The 22,231-nt window shown below is 39.0% G+C and overlaps 2 protein-coding genes across 4 annotated transcripts; both read left to right on the forward strand.

The window, feature by feature from the left end:
• Window positions 1-224: 224 nt before the first annotated feature.
• LOC117536205 (membrane-associated guanylate kinase, WW and PDZ domain-containing protein 3-like) lies at window positions 225-7,062 on the forward strand (the record flags this gene model as incomplete). 2 transcript variants are annotated; one of them, XM_034200974.1, is given in 4 exon segments in its annotated part: window positions 225-362; window positions 2,665-2,803; window positions 3,673-3,762; window positions 3,885-4,176. In XM_034200974.1, coding segments are annotated over 3 exon segments (327 nt in total), but the record flags the coding sequence as incomplete, so codon positions are not given.
• Window positions 7,063-13,891: 6,829 nt separating this feature from the next.
• On the forward strand, window positions 13,892-21,717 carry LOC117536211 (complement decay-accelerating factor-like). Of its 2 annotated transcripts, XM_034200991.1 has the most exons (13): window positions 13,892-14,091; window positions 15,303-15,488; window positions 15,590-15,689; window positions 16,183-16,253; window positions 16,528-16,710; window positions 17,894-17,971; window positions 18,068-18,136; window positions 18,334-18,408; window positions 20,027-20,065; window positions 20,146-20,187; window positions 20,278-20,329; window positions 21,127-21,202; window positions 21,410-21,717. In XM_034200991.1, the coding sequence occupies exons 1-12, from the start codon at window positions 14,010-14,012 to the stop codon at window positions 21,182-21,184; spliced, it is 1,035 nt and encodes a 344-aa protein (XP_034056882.1). In that variant the 5' UTR covers window positions 13,892-14,009; the 3' UTR covers window positions 21,185-21,202; window positions 21,410-21,717. The 2 variants fall into 2 exon arrangements, with proteins under 2 accessions (XP_034056882.1, XP_034056883.1); XM_034200992.1 differs by lacking the exon at window positions 21,127-21,202.
• The last annotated feature ends 514 nt before the right edge of the window (window positions 21,718-22,231 follow it).

The raw sequence follows: 22,231 nt of genomic DNA on the forward strand, positions 1-22,231 counted from the left end.
AACAAAAAAGGGCAATAATTAAACAAGACTGTTTTGCAATGACGTTTTCCATCTAAAGAAACTGCACCCTGAACTTGTTTTATCACAGGAAGTATTCATTAAGCCCAGCAAGTATATGTGGTTTCATGGAAATGTTATGTGCATGAGTGTGTACATTTTATTGCATGTCTTTATCTGTCTCTATGTGAGTGTATTGATGACTTGTGTTGTGTTTAATGGCGCAGGGTTGCCTGACAGTAGAGTTGGAGAGGGGTCCCAGGGGCTTTGGCTTTAGCCTGCGGGGGGGAACAGAGTACAACATGGGCCTGTACATCCTGAGACTGGCTGAGGACGGAGCTGCTCAGCTAGATGGAAGGATCCATGTGAGTGCTTCCTATATAATATAATAAATATATTTCCTTTATAATAATTCCTTATATCAACTCTGACCTATAAGGACTGGAATTGGTTTGTACTGCTGGAACAACCTGGAAGAATAATCATGCTGAGGGAGTTTAACGTTTCTATAGGATATCTATGAATGTTTTATTTCTTTATCTGGATATCATTTTTTCCAGTTAACCAATGACTCTACATATACTCAGTGTTGGGTGGAAAACACAACATATTGCTAATTACGCTATTCTTAGACTCTTCACAGTGGAGGGGCTGACAGCATACGGAGTCCCCTCAGGGATGAGCTACAAGAAAGGCCATGGGGTCATTCTTTTCTCGCTCATTATCTCTGAGAGTTAATGAATCTGCTTGGAGTATTTCATTGAAATTCACATATCAGATTATGAGATATCTTGTGTGCATAGTTGAGCAACGGAAAGCACATAAAATGTTCTAAAATTAAAGGTCAGACGGTCATGAAACTATTAAGATTCATTCTTTCTGGACAATGAATATTAATGTTAAGATGTCTTGCTGTGGGACAAAGTGTATGGCAGGCAGACTGAATGATCGACAGACAGGTATCACCATCCACAGAGACTTTATTAACAAGAAGCAAAAGAAACTGACTAAATCAAAGTGAATGCGTTCCTTGGGAGCTCATTTTGCTACATTTCATATTGTTATACAGTTTGCTAAGCTATTATACTGAGCGTTACATGGCTGAAATCTAATGTTGCACATGTACTCGTTTATGAAGGAGAGCAGTAAAACAAATATTAGTTCTGTTGCAGTGTGTTGAATGCACCAGGGATAAAACTAATGAATAGAGTTACAACAACTGCCAGTTACAGTGTTCAGGATATAATGTTGTGGTGCTTTCAGCTAAGATGTGTTTACACTAGTTTTTGCTTTCATTTAGCAAAGTAATTCAAGATCTCCAAGCTGCACAATAAGAGAGAGAGTGTGGAGATGGTCTTTAGGCCTCTATTTTAAGATTTGATTGGATCCTTTTCTTGCTTATTATAATAGATTTCTATCTCGTATTTTTTTCAAGCTAGTGTTTCCTTGAGTGCGTCTGTGTGTATTTCTCACTGAGGCAACGTATGATCATATGGGTAATGTGATATCTCACGGGAAGTTATTCTACATTTTGTGTGTGTTTACCTACGAATGTCTAGAAACATGTCAATCTGCGCTCTGGTTACAATAAGGGAAAACAAAAATGCTGGCTATGTTTAGGTTAAGAATGTGGCTTGTGACTAAATCACAAAAAAATAAATCTGATTACTGTTACATTTCAAAAACATTGGGATAACTAACAGGATTACAATGTCAAAATGCATTTTGAAATACCGATCAATATATTACTGGTAGATGTAATGCCTAAAATGTTCTTTAGGTTTTCATTTAGACTACTTTCACTCTTTTTTTATTTTAAATATATTTTAATGCAGTAAGTGGACAGTAAGATGACACATTTTTTCTCTTGCATTTATTTGCATTGTATTTGATATTGAGGTAATCTAAAAGTAACAGAAAGTAATCAGGTAACATTACTTTAATTTTTTTTTTTAAACTAGTAATTGTAACTGAATTAACTTTTAAAGGAACCCTCTCAACCCTGAAGACACAAATAAGTCATCTTTACTTTAACCTACGTCCTACTATTGTACTTCCTCGGTCTCACATACTACAATACATTCAAGATATATGTTCTGGGATATACACAGTGCATTAGTTTCTCATGGTTTATCTATGAACAGTGTATGAGAGAGCCTGATGTATGACGCTGTCCATTTCCAGGAAAGTTCACACTGAGGGACCCTGTACTTTTTTCTGTCTGAAAGAGGTTCAGCTAAATACAAATTCCCCCATGGCCATGAAGTAATCCCTCTGTTATTGTCAGGATGAGAGGGGAGACGGTGCAGTGAGGGAACAGTTGAGAAGCTGCTGGCTGAAATCCATCTCAGGCTTGCCAAGCTGTGATCTGTGCATAACTCTGCCTAGCCAAGGGTGGAGACAAATGTCAACACCCATTAGATCCTAACAGGATAACATGTTTACACTGTTTATCACGAGGTATTTTGTCTCCAATAATAGGCGATACCTCCGGGGTATTACAAGGCTGTGTGTGCAATTTAGATACTTACATATGTAGCGTGTTTGTGAAGGCATACCTCTTCTGTTTGTTTGAGTGAAAGTGGGAATGTATGCACAGCGGAGTAAACTAGGTTTCGATCAGATTTGTTTCTGTTTGGTAATTGCCTGTTCTGTTTTTACTGACAGGTTGGAGATGAGATAGTGGAGATTAACGGGGAGCCGGCACGCGGCATCTCTCACACCCGGGCTATCGAGCTGATCCAGGCTGGAGGAAGCAAAGTGGTGCTGCTGCTGAGACCAGGGGCGGGCCTGGCTCAGGACGGCAGTAAGTACACACACCATTAAATCAATGATGGTTATAGCATACAGAACAGAGACCAATTCACTTGGAGTTTACAAGTCAATACAGACTGCTCTCGGGCCTAGAAAGCTATTGCTAGTTTGTCTTTTTGGCAGAGTGAAGGATAGTAGGGGAACTTTAGTACTTAGTTGACCTAATTGCATTTACATATTTCATTTATATCTGGCATAAAATCCTTTATTTTCTCCAAGAGGTATTGTTGTTTTTTCTTTACAAACTCCTTAAAGGCATAGCTTGGGAAATAGGTTTATTTACTTTTTACAGAGAGCTATAAAGGACCTTGATATCATTGTCCTGTCTGTCTGTCAAAGTTAAAGGGGCCATATTATGCTTTTTTGGGTTTTCCCTTTCCTGTAGTGTGATATATATGTTTTTCTCCATGTAAATGCTCTCCAGAGGGAGTTTTTCTCCCACACAGTTAAGGCACAAAATACAAATATGAAACAAAAAATGAGCATAATAGGGCCCCTTTAAGATGAGAGCAAGTTGTCTATTAGCATAAAAACTAGCTTGCCTGGTTCCGTCCAAATGTAGAATGTTGCACGTTAGATTAACGCAATTAAATTATGTTAACAACTAGATTGGATGTATCTACTAAATGTGTTTACGGGGAAGGACACAGTCGTTAAATACATGCTGAATACATAAATACTCCTGACGTTTAGCTAATAGCTAATGATAATGACTCCATCCTTTTGTTTGTTTCCCGAGCCTATTTTGGAACTCTGCCCGTATCGACTTAAATGTACTTTCTTTATTGACTTTTTTATTTATGCGTTGAATCTCTAACCATTTGTTTTCTTTTGGCTCTTCTTCTCTTGCCCCTGATGCAGGTAGTACAGCTTCTTCTACTCTGTGCTACTACACTGAGCACCAACACTAACATCTTCACTGCTTTTACTGGCTGCTTCTCTTTTACCTTGGTAATTCTTGTCTCTTTTCCTTCTGTTAACCTTTCTTGCTACATTTCTTTTTTTGTGTGTGTATTCAAATTATTGTATGCCCTTAATGAGTCTTAATGTAAAATGTGTGCTTTTTTTCTCAGGTCAACATGATCAAAAAGTCATTTCACCTGCAAGCTCACCCGGAGAGGTCTTTTTATCAGACACGTCACCCCTCTCCTTTCCATATCTCACCGGGGCTTCCAACTTTGTTTCCCCTCCCTTCTCCAGCAATCTGAAACATTCGCACAGCTGGAGCAGCATCTCCCCCCAAGGACACAAGCCCCGCAGCAGGGGTTTGGACTCAGTGAAGGAGAGTGGTGAGAGGTTAGAGAAAGAGGCAGACAGGCTCTCTCCCGCCTCCCCTGAGCATATTAACTTCTACAGAAGGACCAGGCCCCCTAAGGACCCCAGAGAGCTAAGCAGCCCAAAGAACACAGGGGAGACATTTCCTAAAGCCAAAGAGCAGCATTACGGTCCCAAAAAGACTGAGAGTCAGCCGAAGGAAGGAGCGCTGACTAGGAAAAGGATGTCTCAGACAAAAACACGATCCACAAGCCCTAGAAAGTCTCCTCCAGCTGCACAGCAAGCAACTTCAACAGTGCAGCGTGCGGAACATCCACAAGGCGCACAGAGAAGATTAAAAAGCTCCTCCAGCAGAGAGGGCTTGGATCATGAAAAGAGAAATGGCAAAGGGGGGACCATTGAGACCAGAAAATACTCACAAAGACGAGAGATGGAAGGGAGAGGAGAAAGGATCGAGCCTGGCCATGAGCAAGAAAGTTTCATAAGAAGAGTGGGGGGAGAGTTTCAGCACCGCAGGACGTCTCATAAAGTCAGAGAAGGCGAGAAAGGTACATCTAAAGACTCAGGGCAGAGAGATGCTAATGAGAAATCCATGGAAGACAAGAATTCAAGTAAAGGAACCGTCAACAAAAGAGAATCACTGCTGCATTTTAAAGATTTGTGGAGTAGAAAAGGGTCCGTGGTCTCACCAAGAGAGGCAAAAGGAAGAGAAGACACATTCGCTCACTCCAAAGAAGTCAGCAGTAGGGAAGACTTTGTGGCCTCTATAAACAGTTCTCCAGGGACCCCGCAGAGCCCAAAGGGACCCATTATCCCCGGCCCTTGGAAAGTGCCCAGCTCAGCCAGAATCCTCACCGAAGCAGAGGTCCTTCAAGACCCTTTGTGATAAATATTGAATCACCCAGACTTGAGAATATTTAACAGTACCCTCAGCGGGTTGTTTTTCTGAGTTCTTCCATAAAACAGGGCAACATGGTGCCACTTTTATTACCTGCTGGTCCATGTTCCAGATGTTCTCTTTGGACTCTGTGACATAACGTGTTGGCATGTAGCAACTCCCCCTCTGCCTTGTCCGCTGCTTTAGCATCTTTGATGTGAGACTTAAGCATGTGCGGCATGCTCGGGGCCTCACCAGACACGACATTTTTAAATGTGAATATGTGCCAATCCTGGGAGCCTCCTGTGGAACCATGACTACCAACAGCGCTTCACCCATTACAATGCAATGACCCATATGCAAAGAAAAGGAGATAGGCCCTAGCCTCTCGTCTGTAGTATACACCAAGTGTGACTGTCACCTCGGGTTTCATTTAGCTCTCGGCCTCATAGCGGGATATTTTGACTGTCTTTTTCTTAAACGTTTGCTCAATTGCATGCAGTCGGTCCTTCTGTTTGTTTTACTGCACGTGTTCTGCACATCACTGAGGATGATTTTCTTGTTTATAGTTCTCATTTACCACGCCAGGCACATTTCGAATACAATCCAGCAAGCATACACTTTACCGGGGACTCAAGACTGTTCTACGATTGCAGACGTGACTCTCCTCCTTACGAACAGTATCATTAAAAAGACCAGAAACTTGTGGTTTGAGATCTTGTTTACCATTTGTATGATAAGCAACCAGTGTGTAATTTATTGAGATGATAGAATAATATGTGTATATGTAGCTGTAACCAAGCCATTCCACATTTTTGATATAGAATCCAGAGATTTGTCCCATGTTATTTGAGCTTTCACCTCCGATGTATTTCAGTGCTAGGAATTACCATGGATCTCGTAGTTCATGAAATGTATAGGTAACGCGCAAACCGCTGTACCAAATGTTCGCAATCGCTCAAACGTGTCTCATTGTGAAATATTATATCTACATATATATTTGAATGTGTCATGTTTTGCAGATTCTAACTTAAATATATATTGAATTCCATTGCACTGCATCTGCCCTTGTAGCATATCAGAATGACCATGAGTTGTATCTAATCTGTGTTGTTGACTTGCGACCAATGCCATTTTATTCTTATCGGTAATATGTTTATTATTTTATAAAGCTATTTCATTTTTTTTAAAGACTCTCTCTTTAAGGCCAAAATGTCAATTTATATTATAATGTGCAAGAGTCCCTAATGGTTTAACCATTGCCCACTGAGAAAAGAAAAATGAGGGTTTTTAATGTATGTATTTGTCTGCTGTATAATTATCTGACAGGGAGGCTTGAAGGAAAATGGAGCTTAGAGGGTAATGTGTTGGCTTACTGAGATGCTGCTGATGTAAAACTGGCATACAAAGATCACCACTTCCTATGTTTTTGAGTGGTTGTTGAGCTGAAGAGATAAACAATTGGTTCCAACATGGGGTCAATGAAAATGAGAAATAATCGGATTACACTGTAAAGTCAGTCAGAGGAAAGGAAATATACTCTCAGCACAACTGCTTATAAGATAAAGACATATTAGGACGAGCTCAGGGAACACAGAAAAGTAGCAAACGTGTGATAAAGTCAATGTTGGTGAAATGGTGGTTAAGCTTTGTGCGTGACTGTGATAAGAGCCTGTGATTGTATAAGAGAGTTAGCTGTCAGGTTTAAAATGAGGACACATATGAGCCAGTGGTAAATTGTGTGCAATAGTAATAGTGGTTGGTTGAAATCCAACTAAGGGTTAGGTACAGGCAGGTCACTGGTTAGTCAGATAATGCCCTTTTTATGATATGTCCCCTGCACTGTTCTCCTAGCTGCTTTGGTTTTCTTTATTTCATCTCTGTATCATACTGTGGCCTTGCATCGCTTCATTAGAAAAACAATCCTTGTGGTATCTTCTACATTCTGTAGGAACAGTAGATGTAAATGTTTGTACATTGTACAGCACCTTTATAAATACTTGCTGAGTGCTCTTTCAAGGGGGAAAAAAATAGAGGTATATTAAATCGCTCCATTATTTTTTTATGTATAAAAAAAAAAAGAGAACATATTTAAAAAATAATTGAAAAGGATAGACTATGACCTTGACATGGTGTTCCGTTCATGCACTGAAAAATAAAGTTTTACTGAAAACACCTTCTGGATCTCTTGTACTGAAATTAATCAATTCATTCAAACCGTTTTATTCTATTTCTGTCATAATTGTACACATTAAGATTAAACAGCTTCTTATGCACTAAATACAACACCGCCTTTTATATGAAAAAGTAGCCAGAGCTCCTGTTTCTATGGCAGATTTCCAGTTGTCATGGTAGCCGACTGCTCTTCTCGACAGAGAAAGCTCCACTGCACGAAGATGCTTTTTCCATTACAAGAGAAAGCTAAGACTCATCATATGCCACGTATGCGTCGTGTCCATTAAATATCAGTATTTCAAACGCACGCTGGAATAATAGGGCCCTATTTGAAATGAGAAGAGCAAAGAAGGCAGAACACATTAATGAAAGACACATACTGAATTAGAAACAACTGGTGTAACTGCAAACCATTAAAGGGGCCCTATAGTGCTCATTTTCAGGTTTCAATTGTATTTTGCTCATAGTGCCTCTGCTGCAGCACCTCTTTTTGAGATGTAAGTGTTTGCAGATCATTTACATGCACAAAAACCTATGTAACGCACTACAGGAAATAGAAAACCAAAAAAAACTTAAAGGGCCTCTTTCATTTATAAGTAGTTAATCAAAGACTACATAATGAGATTGCTAAGGTTAGCTCATAATTTGATTAATTTAAATTAAGACTGAATCATTTCCTTTGAAACTATAAACCTTAACATCAAAGATAGATTTATGATAGGTATGATAGATTTATATCTTCTGCAGTGCATTCCATCTAATTCATGCTGCAATTGCACGTCTCCGCCTCAGGCATCTACAGCAGTCATTTGTTTGAAAATGTTTGTCAATATAGAAAAAACACTTGATCCGTGAATAACTGCCAATAACCCTACCATCAAGTCCTTGACTTTGACCCTGGTGTGAATGAAAGCCACTGAGTCATTCAGAACTCTATACAGCCGTAGTAGAGTAGCCTTAATAGCTACAGACGGAATGGTCTGAATTGCATGTGTTGTTCCATCCATCCATCCATCTTCTCCCGCTTATCCGTGGTCGGGTCGCGGGGGTAGCAGTTCCAGCAGAGAGCCCCAAACTTTCTTTTCCCTGGCGACATCAACCAGCTCTGACTGGGGGATCCCAAGGTGCTCCCAGGCCAGCGAAGAGATATAATCCCTCCACCTGGTCCTAGGTCTACCCCTTGGTCTCTTCCCAGCTGGACGTGCCTGGAACACCTCCCTAGGGAGGCGCCCAGGTGGCATCCTAACTAGGTGCCCGAACCACCTCAACTGGCTCCTTTCGACGCGAAGGAGGAGCGGCTCAACTCCGAGTCCCTCCCTGATGACCGAACTTCTCACCTTATCCCTAAGGGAGACACCAGCCACCCTGCGGAGAAAACCCATCTCGGGCCGCTTGTATCCGCGATCTCGTTCTTTTCGGTCATGACCCATCCTTCATGACCATAGGTGAGGGTAGGAACGAAAATGGCCCGGAAGACCGAGAGCTTTGCCTTCTGGCTCAGCTCCCTTTTCGTCACAACGGTTGCGGTAAAGCGACTGCAGTACCGCTCCCGCTGCTCCGATTCTCCGGCCCATCTCACGCTCCATTGTTCCCTCACTCGAGAACAAGACCCCGAGATACTTGAACTCCTTCACTTGGGGTAAGGACTCATTCCCTACCTGGAGTGGACAGTCCATCGGTTTCCTGCTGAGCACCATGGCCTCAGATTTGGAGGTGCTGATCCTCATCCCAGCCGCTTCACACTCGGTTGCGAACCGATCCAGTGAGTGCTGAAGGTCGCAGACCGATGAAGCCATTAGAACCACATCATCTGCAAAAAGCAGTGGTGCAATCCTTAGTCCACCGAACTGCAGACCCCCTCCCCCACGACTACGCCTCGAAATCCGATCCATGTATATTACAAACAGGATTGGTGACAAAGCGCAGCCCTGGCGGAGGCCAACCCTCACCGGAAATGGGTCCGACTTACTGCCGAGGACCCGGACACAGCTCTCGCTTTGGGAGTACAGAGATTGGATGGCCCTGAGTAGAGACCCCCTCACCCCATACTCCCGCAGCACCTCCCACAGTAACTCCCTGGGAACTCGGTCATACGCCTTCTCCAAGTCTACAAAACACATGTAGACCGGATAAGCGTACTCCCAGGCCCCCTCCAGGATCCTTGCGAGAGTAAAAAGCTGATCCGTCGTTCCACGACCAGGACGGAATCCGCATTGTTCCTCCTCAATCTGAGGTTCGACAATCGGCCTGACCCTCCTTTCGAGTACCTTAGAGTAAACTTTCCCGGGGAGGCTGAGTAGTGTGATGCCTCTGTAATTGGCACACACCCTCTGATCCCCCTTTTTAAATAGGGGAACCACCACCCCGGTCTGCCACTCCTTCGGTACTGCTCAAGGTGCATGTGTTGTTAATTAACTTAAATTGCTTTCAAATGCCTGAAACTGTGCCGAACTGGATTTTTATTCATACTATTTCATAGAGGATGTGGTCAATTGTCTGCAAAGAACCACAAAGAAAACATAGACATTCTAAGTTTTTTCAGATGTACACCCTAGGATGAATATCTAAACATTACGTTTCACTAACCCCAATGTGTTAATGTGTGAAAAAATGACCTTCTGCTGCACAATGTCGAACAAATATGAGATGTATTTGTGTTTTATGCAACCTTTATCTAAAATGGGTAAGCATTTGTTGATATAGATTTAGTATCAATTAGAGGTGGGAATAGGCACACATTCATATTTGCTTACATCCTGAACAACCCACACTTTTTCACCTGTTTCTTGTTTAATAAACAACAAACTAGATTTTTTGTATATTTCAAGCAGTACGTAGTAGTATTACTAATGTCTATGGCTAAAGATAGCCTTGTACACAATTCTGGTTGCAAGGCAAGGCAAGGCAAGGCAAGGCAAGGCAAGTTTATTTATATAGCACTTTTCAACACAAGGCAATTCAAAGTGCTTTACAAAAAATGAAAGAGATTAAGAAAATGGCATTTAAAATCAGTCATTAAAAAGAAAATATAATAAAATAAACATTAAAAGAAAAAAATACATGGCAGTCAATTAAACATTAAAAGAAAAAAAGTACATGGATAAAAGTTACAGTGCAGTCTAAGATATGAATAGTTCAATTAAAAGCAGCGACAAAAAGAAAAGTCTTCAGCCTGGATTTAAAAGTAGTCAGAGTTGCAGCGGACCTGCCGGTTTCTGGGAGTTTGTTCCAGATATTTGGAGCATAATAACTGAACGCTGCTTTACCATGTTTAGTTCTGACTCTGGGGACAGAAAGCTGACCAGTCCCTGAAGACCTGAGAGATCTGGATGGTTCATAATTTAGCAGGAGGTCAGAAATGTATTTTGGGCCTAAACCATTCAGTGCTTTATAAACCAGCAGCAGTATTTTGAAATCTATTCTTTGACACACAGGAAGCCAGTGTAAAGACTTCAGAACAGGAGTGATGTGATCCACTTTCTTAGTGTTAGTGAGGACTCGAGCAGCGGCGTTCTGAATCAGCTGCAGCTTCCTAATAGATTTTTTAGTGAGACCTGTGAAGACACCATTGCAGTAGTCGAGTCTACTGAAGATAAAAGCATGGACAAGTTTTTCCAAATCCTGCTGTGACATTAGTCTTTTAATCCTAGATATATTCTTTAGGTGATAGTAGGCTGATTTAGTAACTGTTTTAATGTGACTGTTGGAACTCAGGTCAGAGTCCATGACTACACCTAGATTTCTGGCTTTATCTGTTGTTTTGAACATTGCACACTGAAGCTCAGCGCTAACTTTGATACGTTCTGCCTTGGCTCCAAAAACCATTACCTCAGTTTTATCTTTGTTTAATTGGAGAAAGTTCTGACACATCCAGTCATTGATTTGTTCAATGCACTTACTCAGTGTTTGAATTGGAGCATAGTCTCCTGGTGAAATTGTTACGTACATTTGTGTGTCATCTGCATAGCTATGGTAACTTATTTTGTTGTTCTTCATTATCTGAGCCAGTTGCATAGAAAAAGGTTGTTTTGCTAGCAGCTACACCATGATTATCCCACTGCTACTTTCATTAGTCAGTGCCTTCCCTCTAACACACCACTAGATGTCACCAACTTACAGTGAGGTGTTGAGTGTACATGGTGAGAGGAGGAACACTTCAATTTAAATATGAATACAATATATTGACTCAGTTTATCATTTTCCTAGCAGTTAGATTTTTTCTAAGAAGATGTTTCTAAAGAGAGTTTAGCATATTGTAACAAATATATCGTAAGAATATGCAGCATTTGAGCTCTTTCTTGTGAAAAATGACATTTATTGCAGCAGGAAACGAGTACTTAAACGTCACAGCTATGTTGTTGTTCATGAAGATTTGTGAGAGGTGAATAATATGGGAAAGAAGTATTTATTTCCCAAAAAGTAAGGTAGCCCTTATTTTTGTAACATCTGTTATATCATAGAGAAGTATATGAAGAAAATAGAAGTATTAGTGGAGCAACAACTTAAGTTACTGATACTCATTACATCAAATTCAGTCTGAAATGGATGACATGGCAGGTGAATTATGCATCATTTGACAGATGTCCAGGTTTGGGTGGGAACCTCATTATCAGATGTGAAGAGAAGCAGATGCATTCGTCTGGGTTGGTTGTTGAGAAGGGAGGTGTCTTAATCTTTCACTTGGACAAGGGTGTCTGGAGAGATAAGAGAAGCAGGCCAGAGACTTCCAGATAAGTGGTGTGGCCGACTAGCATCCGTTATCTACTAATGCTAGTTTTTCTGAGCACCTTAAAAGGAAGTGAGGTGCCCCACACAGTTTGAAAAGGCCATATTGTTTTTGTTTTGCAGCATTGTGCTGGCAATACCCATCCCAACCAACCAGAGACCCCAAGCTTCTATATTATCCTGTTTTTCAGTGATGTAATCTCATAATCAAAAATATCCTGGTGTTTCTTCTGGCTCACTGAAGAGAACAGATGCAGGCTGCTTAACTTCATTAGCTCTTTGCTGCCAGGTTTCTTTGTAATGTCTGTGTTTCTTAGGCAACTCTGGGTGGAGTAAGAAGAGGGCCCCTATCAACAAACGCATGTGGTTGGAAATGGGTGGTGGAGTGAACTCCTTGGAATTCAACCCAGAGTGTGAGTGTGTGTGAGGCAATGAGGCAACGAGGCACAGCCCCCTTGTTGAGGGGACATTGTGGAATGTAACCATGAGAAACACTGAAAGCTAGAAAAGTGACTCAGACTCTGCATCTACTGTATGAACTACTGCAGAAAGCAACCACAATCTTCACATTCATTGTTTTTGTATTTGTTTGATTATTATTATTATTATTGCCAATACAATTTAAAGCACTGCTATTGTTATTATTATTTACCAAGGCCATATATATTCAGATGTATTTGTATTATGATATTTGTCATCATGTTCTTGTAATAGTTGTCTTCAGAGGTGGGAAGTAACTAAGTACATGTAAGTACTGTAATTAAGTACACTTTTGAGATACTTGTACTTTACTTGAGTATTTCCATGTTTTGCTACATTGTACTTCTACTCCAAACAAACAGAGGTAAATCGTGTAATTTTGCTCTACCGCATTTATTTAGTTACTTTGCAGATTTGGATTAATGATGTGAAATATAATCAACCCTTAAATCAGACTTTAGTTACACCTGGAGTAAATTCACAAGCTACCATGCAGTATACAAAGTAATTAAAACTAACTTCTCCTTTACCAGCTTTGATAACACTTTAATGCATCAATAATTATAATCAGAACATATCATAAACAATTACTCTGAAATGGGCCAATCTGCATAATGATTACTCTTACTTTTGGATATTTAAGTATATTTTGATGCTAATACTTTTGTACTTTTACTTGAGTAATATTTTTGAATGCAGGACTTCTGAATACTTCTCCCACCTCTGGTTTTCTTTACAGAAGTGTACATCTCATCAAAAAGTAGGGTAAAATATAACAGGCTGTGGGCTTCCCCTGTTAAAGAACCCGAAGAGGGATTACCCCCAATTTTCCAGGACACACCCACAATGTTCCACTGTTTGGCTTTGCAAAACATTGGGAGACCTTTCCACTTCTTACAGGAGGTTGGACTACTGGGCTTCTCTTACCGGTGGTCATACTAGAAATGTGTGTTGTGTAATTTACGGCGTAGTTAAAGAACACACACAATAACAAAGAAACTCAGCAAAGTCGTTCAGATTATATCATTGAAATTGTTGACATGTCTTTCCGAAACCTCTGCCTGAAACCTGTCTGTGAATGTTGTCTATCCTGCCTCTGGAATACAAGCTACTATTTTAAAAGCGAAACTTCCTTTTTGCCTTTCAAAATAAGACAATTGTTAACGCTGTATAGATAGATGAATCGCTATTCAAACAACAAACAGGGCACACAAAGATGTAGATAAGAAGAAAAAACTATGAAAACATATATAAAAATAAAATAAAAACTAGTCACTGAATATTTAAGTGCAAATATACACATAGCTACTTATAATGGTATGAATGTTGTCACAATAGACACATCAATGTTATGATTGGTTAATGATATGTATCAAATATCTGTAATTCAAACTAAGGTAGGCTGATTTAAATTATCAATGTGTTTATTATTATGTATTTACCTAATGTTTCTTTGTGCTTTTATTGTGAAGGCCATTCTTTTCTAACTTCCTACAATTCTGCTAATTTGGTCAAAAATAGATAGTAATCCAGTGGTGCGTTCAGGGGAGGACCACAGTTAACTGGCAGCGGAGCGACTCGCTGCTCTGCATCGCCTCTCAGGGTTTTTTGGATCAACAAGAGACAGAACCTGGATCAGATCTTCAGTCAGCTTCTGCAGCCCAGCATGGAGGTTCTCCTGGACACCTGTGGACTGAGAACAGTCAAAGTTCTGCTGTTACTCCACCTCTTCTTCGCGAAGGCAACAGGTTAGTTTTACATCAATTTTGCAGTCTGGTTAATGAGATCATATTTATTAGTCACTTGTTCAAGCAAGATACGCCAGGCTAGATATTTGGTCAACTCTACATAAAACAGATAATTGCTTACTCTACTTTTCTTTTATTATTATGCCAATAATAATCATAGATTCCAATTTGAATATGTATAAATACTGTATACTGTATATCCTGCTACCCAGTAACATTAAATATGTCTGATATTCGTAAAAAAAAAAATAACAGTAGATAATAACAAATATAAAAAATTGTATTTTCTCCATGGATGTCAACACTGCCATTTAAGTGTTTTAATTAATGTTAATATATGATTTAGTATTTGAGTCAACATGTTTTGTTATGGAATGGGAAGGACATCATTTAGAAACTTCTGGAAAAAAACTGAATGTAATGATCTTCCTAAATATAAATAATATGGAGAGTATGTTCACCTAAAGTGGCCACTCAGTGAGTACAACTGTAACTTCAGCAATTATTTCTCTACTACTTTCTTTTCTCTGTAAAGTTTTCTGTCAGTTATATAGCGCATTCGCATTTTATACAGCAGGCAATGTGCTTCTAAATAGAAAATGGGAAAAAGGCAATGATCATACAAAATAAAGGAGCACTCCCCTGAATATCTTAGATATGTTCTGTGGTTTAGTTAAAGATAACACAACTCCATTAAGTATGAAGATGCTTAAACGAAAACGTATCAGTGACCCGTTTATAACGACATCCTTCACATAGGCTTTAATAGTTATTGAATTATTGTATCTTTTTCTATAATGTTTATACATCAGTCATAAATAATTTAGAAAAGCACTGTGAAATTGCACGGTTTTGGAGATACTCTTGGACGAAAAATCCATGAATTAACAGCTTAAGTATTGAGAGACTAAAGGACTCTTAGTTAATGACTAACTAACTTTAAACTGCTGACTTTATGACCTAATAAAAAGTGAGCAACTAAAATAATATTTACCATCATTTATAATTTACACATAGGGGATTTTCAATTTTTAATATAAATGACTATATGACAAGTCTGATATTAGCTTTATTTATTTACTTACATTTTTGGATAAAAGGCTTTCAGATCTACTGTTTTATTGTCTGGAACTGGATCATTATTATGCCAGATTTTAAAACAAAAATAAGTCGCTGTTCATGTTTAATTTCTGTCTCTTTTTTCCCCCTAGCCGACTGCCCCAAACCTCAGACAAGGGGAGATGTTGTCCTAACTGACAACGCACTTCTAATGAATACTTTTCCAAAGGGTGTTGATGTCACCATAGAATGTGCGAATGGATTTGTCAAAGACAGTGGCTCTGGGTTTATAACCTGCATTGATGATAATTGGACTGAACCAGATCTCACTTGCAAGAGTAAGTCAATTACAGAGACTCTTATCAAACCTTTAGTTAGTCCTTTTGAAGTGAATACCCTGACCTTAAAGTTCAGTATTAATGTTTGTTTTATATTACAGAGAAGGACTGTGGTCTCCCTCCTATTCGACCGAATATGAGCTTTAATACCAGCGCCGGTACCCTGTTTGGTGCTGTAATAAAAGTCATTTGCGACAAAGGGTGAGTATTAATGTGAAAGGTATTTTTCCCATGTAATTGCTATCTAGCTGAGTTATACATTTATTTAAAGGTAGAGAAACACGTGTCGGCAACACAGTGACAACACAAAGGATGCCATCAGTAGATGATCATTTCCCCACGAAGTATGTGTTTTTGCTGTACAGTTGCCGTACAGAAAGTGCTGCTGGTAATTAGCCTTAGATGACTGAAGTCAAGGTGGATTCGCTAATGGAAACAGTCTCTAAAGATAACCAGAAAGTCTTCAAAGACAAATAAAGCTGTTGCCAGAAGTGCTACGTTGTGGTTTTGCTGATTAGAAACTTGGCTCTCCCTATTTGTGTACGTTGAGATATTGGTTCATTTTTAGTTCTTGACTGAACTCTGTAAGAATTTGCTATCAAAGTTGAAATTGCCCTTCTGTTGCAATACAAAATGATAACTCTACATTATCAAATCCTCCTTAAATAAACCGCCCCTGCTTTATTTTCAACAGCTTCCAAGTCAGTGGATCTAGCTTCAAACAGTGCTATGCTTTAGGTTGGGTTGGAAAGGCCAAGTGTGAAAGTAAGTCCCTCTGTTTTTGTATTTTATGAAGCTGCATCCAGAAACATAAACTATTGTTTGGTTCTTCCCACAACAAAAAACAAAAGACAGCAGTGGGTTGTTTTTTTATGAAGTTCTTCTTCCTCTGTTTACTGACTTCTTTGTTCTTTTTCTCAATTCTCATTGTTTGTCAGCATATACAACAGTTTAAACACAACAATATGCATTATTTGAATTTACTCTTGATTTTTATAATAAGAATGTGTGAAAAACATTTGTTTGTCTTGTTCCTCAGTTGTAACATGCGAAATACCTGAGAAATTGACCAAGGGCAAAAGCTCATGGGATTCTCAAGATGAACCAATGTATGGAGAAATCATACAGTACGTGTGTGAAGACGGATACACCCTGATTGGGAAAAAGAACACTAAGTGCAGCGAAACTGGTGAATACGATTCTCCACCGCCGACTTGTGAAGGTAAGGACAATCCATTCATGTGGATGTGGACCACACAGGTGGTTTTGCATGTATTAACCCATTGTTTAAACAAATCTATTTACATTAGGTCCCCCCATTTTCAAACCATACAATATATTTGTAGATAGATTTCCAGTCTTTATATGGCGTAATGAATGAATTTAGACATTTCTGCTGTTAAAACATTGATGCTTTCCTACTCAAAGTCTTGCATGAAAGAGTGTAATGGCCATCTGTACAATGACAACGTTTTATTCATTTTCGTACAACAGAATAGTACAATTATTTTAAAGGGGCCTTATTACGGTCATTTCATCTCAGGTTTCCTATTTGGAGCACTATAGCCATTACAAGCACAAGTGTTACATAGTGATGTCACTATGTTGGATAGAAAACAAAGGAGTCCAATGGAGGCGTTTAAGGCAGGGTGTGTGTGAGAGAAACTCCCTCTAGAGGGAACTTTGGGATTTAAGCCTTTGCAGACATTTATATGTACTTAAACCTATATAACACACTACAGGAAAGGTGGAACCCCAAAATATGGCGCTTTTAAGGGGAGACACTAAGGTAAAAAATAATAAAGTGAAGTTTCATATTTCATATCTATGAGTTGAAATATGTACCCAGTTCACGAGTAGTACATCCCCTTAATGAAATTCTGCCTGCAATGTAATATTCCTCAGAAAAACCACTGGCATGCTTTGACATTGTCTTGTATCGTGATCAGTGGTAAATCTTGCTCTACCGCAGGCATGGTCAAAACATTCCAATCTTTAATGAACATGAACAGAGTGTTTATCTGTAATATACTGTATTCAATTAAATGCAGTGCACATGCTGTAGGTGTTGCCATGGTGTCACTGACGACACTCTGTATTGAACACTTTCAAGTTCACACATCATCACTTCAACTCCTCTCCAGACACTCTGATCCCAGCGCTTCGATGAAGCAGTACTCGAGCTTCACAACATCTCTCTATTCACCATTCATGGCTGTGCTCACTCACAGTTGCTTTAATACTAACTGTCACACTCATACTCTCCTTAACAACTTAACAAGGTATTGACTAAAGAGCAACCTTTTGATGTAGGAGGATCAGGGGAAGATTTTTCACATTCTGCATGTCAACTGAAATGCTCCTCGACCAAACTTCTGATTAATTGTATTTTATTAAAACCCAAGAGAAATTCATAGGAGTGACGGCCAAAGCTATAACTACAACAGAAATGGTAACACCAACACCTAAACCTGCAGCACAAGGTATAGAAATAATATCGCCTCCATACAAGAAATCCAGTTTCACAATATGTTATCATTTGTTAAGACATTTTGACTTATTATTTTCCACTTCTACAGATTCCTCTGCCACACCCACAGCTCTTAGAGATAAAACTGTCAGAACCAGCACAACAGCAGCTGTAGGAGGTAAATAAATATGTCTCCCAACAAACTGATGGCCTTGTAATTAAGTTCAAAACCTTTTAGGCACAGCACTTGGCAGCATGATTGGATTATGTGCATGTCGCATGCATCTCAGAAATTGCTTCTCAGCTTCACAAATCACATGTATTCTGTCCAAGCTTTAGAAGAACTAAGAATTGCTGTGATCTCTCTGTTCAAAGGTGGCAGAGAAAATGTGACAGCTGAAGGTAAAGCTACAACCACTGTAACATCAATGACGTCGTCTTCATTTCAAGGTATTGAACCATTTTTTAAAAAGCTGTCAAGTTGTAGCTTGGGCTTTTACTGTGTCTCCCAGCAGCAGATGCTTCCGGAGCCCTCCTTGTAGCCTTATAAACTGCGCGTCTTGTTAGTTTGTTTATCATCACGGTAGTATGGTAGCCCACAGGGCAAACGCGCTACAGCGGCCAAAAACACTTCCATTAAGAGAAACTGGCTGCAGCTTCAGAAATGATGCAAATGTTAAGACACAAATGTGACAAAACCCGCAAATAAAGAAACATCTTCACCAACTTGACAACAGATGCGCAGGATTTAGAAAAACATTCATCAACTTGACGAAACATGTGCAAAGTTTACTAATTGCACGCCATAAACGAAACACAGCAAATACAAAAATGCTGCAAGTAAAAAAAAAAAAGCTCAGGGATACTAAAGTGATTAGATGATTATAAAGTGAACCAGCTGTTAGTGTAGCTCGTATATGTTGAATGACTAGGTTAGCTAGGTTACCTAGCTAGCTTACAAAATATTTGAAATAATATCAGAAGGAATCCTGCGATCACATTGTTAAGATAATCCAATAAAACTAACTATTTAGGTACATATCCAGTGACCGTGATAGTTATTGTACATCGTTTTTGAAGCTGCAGTGCGTTTCTCCTGATGGACGTGTTTTGGGCCGTTGGAATTTGTTTGCACCTGTCGGCCACCGTACTGTGGGATTTAAACAAAGGAATGCTGCAAATATTGTTTAAGCTGAAATTGTTTAGATGAGTCATAAAATAAAAGCAGTTGAATTTGTGTCAGCATAACACAAAATAAAATGACTTCTGTGCTGCTCTCATACACAAAAAGTTCTCCCTGACTATTAAGTTACTTTCCTGAAAAACTTGAAATAACAAGTTAAATTCAAGGGAATAAATAAAGACTCAGAAGAACCTAAGTGTAAACACAACAACAATGTGATATTTAATTGGGGGGTAATGGAACATTACTATTTATTGGGTCTTGGGCAGTTGCCTGGCAACAAGCGAAGACTGCTCACAGCGGACATAATATATATAATCCAGCAGTTAATCCCTTGTACAATGTGTTTTTAAACTTTGCACATATTCAACTAATGAGATAATAAGTGCATTTCTGATGTATGGGGGAATTCTAATGCTAGCTGTTTACCCATGTTTCCCGTCTTTATGCTAAACTAAGCTAACCATCTGTTGGATATAGCCTCATATTCAACAGCGAACAATAGTGGTATTAATCTTCTCAATTAAATCTCCAGCAGAAAGCAATTAGGCTATTTCTCAATTTAATTCATGGTTCTGAGTTCGCCTTCTAATTATTATTGTTTGCAAGGCGGATAATACAAAATGTAATTTACTAACTGACGATAACTGTCATCTAATATTCAGACATGTATCCCTCCCTCAGTCCCTGTGTCAGCTATTATATTAATGTGTTGGTCTTTCTCTGCCTTAATAATCCAACATGGAGACACTGAGAGGAATGAGCTGGCAGCAACACAACAGACCTTTTTGTGTGTATAGTGTTTCTGATGCAGCCTGAGTGAGTGCTGTTGTTCATGCCAGTTAAAATAGTTTACATACTAATAAAACTGTTGTAAACTTGCAGATAAGCCTGGTGAGGCTGTAGATACTAACCAGGACGTCGGTGAGTTGTTGAGCCTCGTTACAATCAAGATGTTTGAACTTTATGTATGCTTTGCATTTAACTTTGCATTTGTTTTTCAGGACACATGCCTGTTATAATCAGTGTGATATTCGTTTCATTAGGTAATGTAAATATTTTGTCCTCGGGAGAACATTTACCTACATTTTTCAGTTGAAATACAAAGCATATTCTAATGTTTTCTTTCTTTACAGCTGTGTGTATAATGGCGCTCTTTTTACACAAGTTTCTTCTGAAGAGAAAAGGGTGAGATCCACTGCTTTACTCATAATGCATGACTCCTACTTGATTATGCTTTTTATTCTTTTCACTTTCTGCTCCTTTTAACTTTAAATATACTTGTTGTACTCTCAGAACATAATGTACAGGTCAATGTTAGCAAATATGTCTGCAAACAGTTACAGCATGCAGTGAAGTAATATGCAGTAACTTGTGAGAAGGTAACTCAGGTTCAGATTCTTCACAGTTTTTGAGTTTTTTAACTGTTTGAGGAAATCTAGAGGTCTGTGTTTCCTGACCTCTGCTGAGGAATGAGGGAAGTCAACAGGAAATCCTTTAATAAAACCGGCTGTGATATAGACACAGCATCAGGAAGTAAATTCCCTTCAGGCCGGATTTATGAATCACAATGTCTTTAATAATCAAATTCAATAAAAAGAACAGTTTGTGACTCTGTGACAAAGTTGTTAGGAATGCATGTAGCCTGATTTGACAAACAAAAACATACAGAGATGAAGGCACTGAAAGATTCGTAACATCTTATGAATTCAATTCAAATCAAGATAAAGTGAATACCTGATTACAGCCAGATTAACATTCCTTAAACATGACCAATTCATATAAGCACATGCATGCTTAACAGCCAAGGTTAAAGCTTATTTGACAAATAAATCATTGTTCTCTCAAAGTTGCAACGACTAACACTAACATTTCAGAATACTAAGTTAATACCTAATAAAACACCCTTTGGTGAACTACTAAAATCTTAACATAAAAATGACAAAATCCAACAATTCTGACATAAATTCCTTATGACACCATAGCTCATATGACACCAGAGAAGACCTGAAGCCGGAGTTATTACAGTTCCAAAGTCTTTAGATTGCCAGCCTGACAAAGGTACATGTCCTGTCTCCCTGTGTGTTAACTGTTATAAGAGCAATTGCAAACCAAAATACCTCTTAAAACATATTTAAATGTTAAAAATATTGTTCTTAAATTTGGGCATATGAAGAAAAATCAAGCCTGAATGTCGTGTTCTTTTCATTTTCTGCACCACTATGAATGTAGCTCAAACTAAACAATGTTCTGCTTATTTTTTGTCAGCTCTGCAAATGGAACCGCGCCTATCTACTAAAGAGCATCTGTTACCCAGGAGGGACGTGCCAACAGTAGTAGTGCCTCTCAGAGGCGATGGGGAAAAAAGATAACTCACGTTATTGTTATTGCACTTCAAATGGCAGATACTCAAATCTGTAAAAGTATCATCATTTAAAGCCAAATCCACTGAAAAGCACTTTTTTTAATGATTTTTGTATTGCCGCTTTATTTTAACAGTTGTAAATACTTCATGCCACTATAGAATTGCTATTTTATATGTTATTTATGTGACTGGAATAAAATCCTTAACATTGCTTCCATGTCTAATGAAGTCTTGGGAATGTATTTTTCCTGTGTGTGTGTGTGTGTGTGTGGGTGTGTGTGTGTGTGTGTGTGTGTGTGTGTGTGTGTGTGTGTGTGTGTGTGTGTGTGTGTGTGTGTGTGTGTGTGTGTGTGTGTGTGTGTGTGTGTGTGTGTGTGTGTGTGTGTGTGTGTGTGTGTGTGTGTGTGTGTGTGTGTGTGTGTTTGCAGTGTATGCAAATCTTAATTCATTCATTTATGTGCTTTTTTGTTAGGACAGACTCATGAAAAGTTGATTCAAGAGGCTTACAATGTGGTTTCTTCAGATTGCAGACTGAAACGGCGACTGTTAAAGATACAATCAGCTGCATTCTTCGCCCTCTGACTTTCTCTTTGACATTGTCTATTGTTCTGGGGCTCTTTTTGTAAGCTTCATGTGCAAACATAATCAGAAACCTTCTTTCTTGAGAGAATAATCCTACAGAGTAACTCCCATCAATGAATGCTGTTTCACTAACTACCGTATTA

Source organism: Gymnodraco acuticeps, unplaced genomic scaffold (genome assembly GCF_902827175.1).
Source record: "Gymnodraco acuticeps unplaced genomic scaffold, fGymAcu1.1, whole genome shotgun sequence".
Classification (NCBI taxonomy): Eukaryota; Metazoa; Chordata; class Actinopteri; order Perciformes; family Bathydraconidae; genus Gymnodraco; species Gymnodraco acuticeps.